The 3,409-nt window shown below is 50.1% G+C and overlaps 1 protein-coding gene across 1 annotated transcript; it reads right to left on the bottom strand.

Annotated features, from left to right (window-relative positions):
* Positions 1–240: 240 nt before the first annotated feature.
* On the bottom strand, positions 241–3,134 carry SARC_13191 (hypothetical protein; the record flags this gene model as incomplete). Its single annotated transcript, XM_014292684.1, has 4 exons — positions 1,795–3,134; positions 1,075–1,653; positions 623–783; positions 241–429 (listed from the first exon to the last, which is right to left on the bottom strand). Coding segments are annotated over exons 1-4 (2,247 nt in total), but the record flags the coding sequence as incomplete, so codon positions are not given.
* Between the last annotated feature and the right edge of the window lie 275 nt (positions 3,135–3,409).

The following is a 3,409-nucleotide window of genomic DNA, read 5'->3' as shown; positions in this document are numbered from 1 at the left end:
GCTGGTGGTAGAAGTATAAGATAAAAATAGCTGAATATACCACTACCAAAAGAAAGGCATAGGAGCACACACATGGCACCCCAGGTCAAATATGTGATTGAAAAATACGATACTACTATGGCAGGTCCGCAAACGACAAGACGTGTCAGTGAGAGATATGTGCGAAACAAGGTTATGGTAACCATCAAAACCGCCCTCTCACTCACGTATGGGCTTATATACAGTACTCACACAACTCACCTGTCGATTGTATTCAGAAGCCGTAGGTGCCGATATACTTCGGCTCGTCTGAGGAACCACCAACGTCGTTGGTGCCGCTGAGGGCGCTGAGATACTTAGAACTGTCCGGTGCATCTCTCGCGCGACCATCGCAGTGGTCTTTGTGGTCATGCACCGTGGTATTGGTAGTGGCAGTGTAGGACCCACTACCTATAAGGATTGTCCGTTTATCAGTGTATCAGTTTTTAAGAGTTCATCAGTTTTTTAGTGTCCACGTAGCGTAATGTAATATAGCGTCCGCCTTATTCCTACGGCAGCTACGAAGCCCATGCCAAGCACAAGCATTCGAGTGTAATGACCCATGAAACAAGTCTATTTCGAAAATGGAACAAGCACCACATACCAAATTAGCCTGGGTGTCAAACAGTGTGGTCATCCACAAGGGAAAGAACGGCATGGCATCCGCATCCAGCAACGCCACATCATCGGCATGCTGCATCATGCACGTGGTTTTACTCCCGAGGTACTCAATCGTCGGCTGCTCTGCGGTAGTATCGCCGACCACTAAGGGCAGCAGAGGTGCGAGACGTATTCGAACACAAATGAGAAACGAGTAACGAAAGGTAGGGATAACCCAGGACAGGAGATACAGAGAAAGAGCGAGTATTGTATTCAGAGAGTGTGTGTTCGCACGCCCAGGCCTCCACCGGGTGGGAGTTGCATGTGAAGTCAGCCGCTAAAGCACACCCACTTCAGCACACCACAGAGCGACTAAGAGGATACGTCCAGCTCCATGCTGCTTGTCAATAAATAATCCAAAATGCAGCCTTCACTGCACCGCATATGCACACATACCCAGGGCAATCACGATATACTGCTGATAGATGCCCACATCCCCGCCCGGGAGGCATCCTACCAAGAAGTCATAGGATGAGTGTGGAGGTATTACTAGGCAGCTACTACCGACGCTGTCGGCAAAGTCCTTTGCAGGCTTCACCCACTGCAGCGCATTTGTATCCGTCACAACAAACACACTGCACGGCGGTGTGAATACTATATCGGCTAAATAAATCTTGCTATCCGTTGCGTTTTCAATCGACACCACTCGATTCTCTTTGGCGCACTGCATCCCGTTTTGATCCCGGTTTACTCCGTTGGCCCTGCCCTCTTGCCTTGTTGAATCCATGTCATCACGTACATGCACCATTGGACTCCTTTTTCCTCTCCCAGCACCGGATTTCCAATCCAACTTTGGATTGGATTCTACTGTCGATGATAATGTGGCACCTTTCCCATTTTTCTGTTTAGTCACACTGCCGATGCCATCGGCAACGTGTTTAGCGGTATCTGTATCTGTATCGGCATCCGGCACCACATTGAATGTGCCAAAGTTGAGATCGCCGCACACCCGCACTCCTGGCAGGTCACGACTGTCTGTGCATTCGGGTATCAGAAAGAAAATACGATTGTAAGTATCAGATATCAAGTACACAAAAGAGAATACGAGGCGGCTGCGGGTATGCAATGAAATGCAAACAAAAGTGTCGATGATACCTTGGGGGGAATAAAACATACCCGATGGCAGCACTATATCCGGTAGCAAGGTGCTAATCCCCTCCGTCATGTGCTGTTTCCACACCGCCGTGTTCCTACTGGGGAGCCCGATCTTGCTGCTTCCTATTGTGTACGGCCTCGCACCCCTCAACGCAGTTTTATCATAGCCCTTGCCTACATCATTCCCGGCCGTGCTGATGACACTCGCGGCGATACCTGTATCCACATCCCCGGTGACAGATGAGCCTGTATCAATCCTCCGGCTATCCCTGTGCCTCTCCATATCCTTGAGATCCGCAGGTACACAAGCGTCCTCGTCCTTAGTATCCTTCAACACATGTTCGGGTAGAAAATCCCCGAGTGTTTTATGTACTTCACTGACCTTCACGTGCACATGGCTACGTTCGACAGTTTCAGGCTGAAAACCGGCCCGTAATCTCGATTGTGACTCTGATCTCAATGTAGTGCGTGCAGCGGCATTGAGTTGTGCATCAGCCTGTGCTTGAGCATGTGCATGTCGTTGTACATCGCCTTGATCTTGAGCGTATGCGTGCGTCGGTGTGTGTTGCTGTGCTTGCGCTGGCGCGTGTATGTGCGCGTTCTGCCAAGACCCGTTGTTTGGTACCCCATTTGGGTGTAAGTACGTGTAAGGAGGTCCTGCATGCTGCCCTACCATCACCACCGGCGACTGAGCATAAGCCTGTGGTGCGGTGTACGTGTTATACTGCGGATGCGGCAATAGCGCATGTCCGAAATATGGGGTATCAGGTGGTGGGTATGCACGCGTGTGTATGTATGGCCCTGGCATGATAGTACTGCTGTCCGGGGGTGCGTAAGTAAATTGTTGCTGCTGTGGCTGACGCGGGTGTTGTTGCTGTTGTGGCTGCCGCGGGTGTTGTTGTAGGAGTGGTTGTTGGGTGTATGGTGGTCTGTTGTAGGTGGGTGGCAGAGGTATATTTGTGGCACTACTCACGCCCACACTCCTCATGCCATTCCTGTCGTCGCTTCCGGCTCCGTTGTTGTATCTGTTGCGATTATGATCAATGGCCGCCATAGTCTCTATTATTTGTGCCTTACTCTGAGTGTGGTGTGTTTGCATACCAGGCGTCATGTTCGCTCTATCATCACCACCATACAGCTCTTGAAATCGCAAATTGTCCGGTGAAGAGCTAGGAATAGGCCCCGATACGGGTCTATGCACACCATTGGTCTCGCTGCCTGTAGCGGAGATTGCGCTGGGTATACCATTTGGACATGCTGTCTCCCTTGCAATAAGTGCGTCATCGTGTGTCTGCGCACTCGCCTCACATCCCTTGGGATTGTACAGCTGGCCTAGCATTGCCGCGGCTTCACTGTACACGTCATCATCCCTAGTGGGTGTGTATGTAGAGTACGTACCACTGTGCGGTGTGTCTATGGTGTGGCTGGGGCTGTAGATGTAGTCAAACCCCCCATCGGCGTACGAATTGCGAGTCTGTGGAGTGATAAGTATATCAGAGATATGAGCGTGGCAAACACAATTGTTGTATACTCGGGATTGCCACCCGTAATAGAGAATAAATATACAATTAAGGGATCATACGAAATCATGTAAAGATAGAACGACATACCGTGGTATAACATTGCTTTTAAATTT

The sequence above is a fragment of the Sphaeroforma arctica genome (genome assembly GCF_001186125.1).
Source record: "Sphaeroforma arctica JP610 unplaced genomic scaffold supercont1.2995, whole genome shotgun sequence".
In the NCBI taxonomy this organism is placed as follows: domain Eukaryota; class Ichthyosporea; order Ichthyophonida; genus Sphaeroforma; species Sphaeroforma arctica.
Note: the sequence above shows the minus strand (reverse complement) of the source record. Positions and strands in the feature narration are given on the sequence as shown.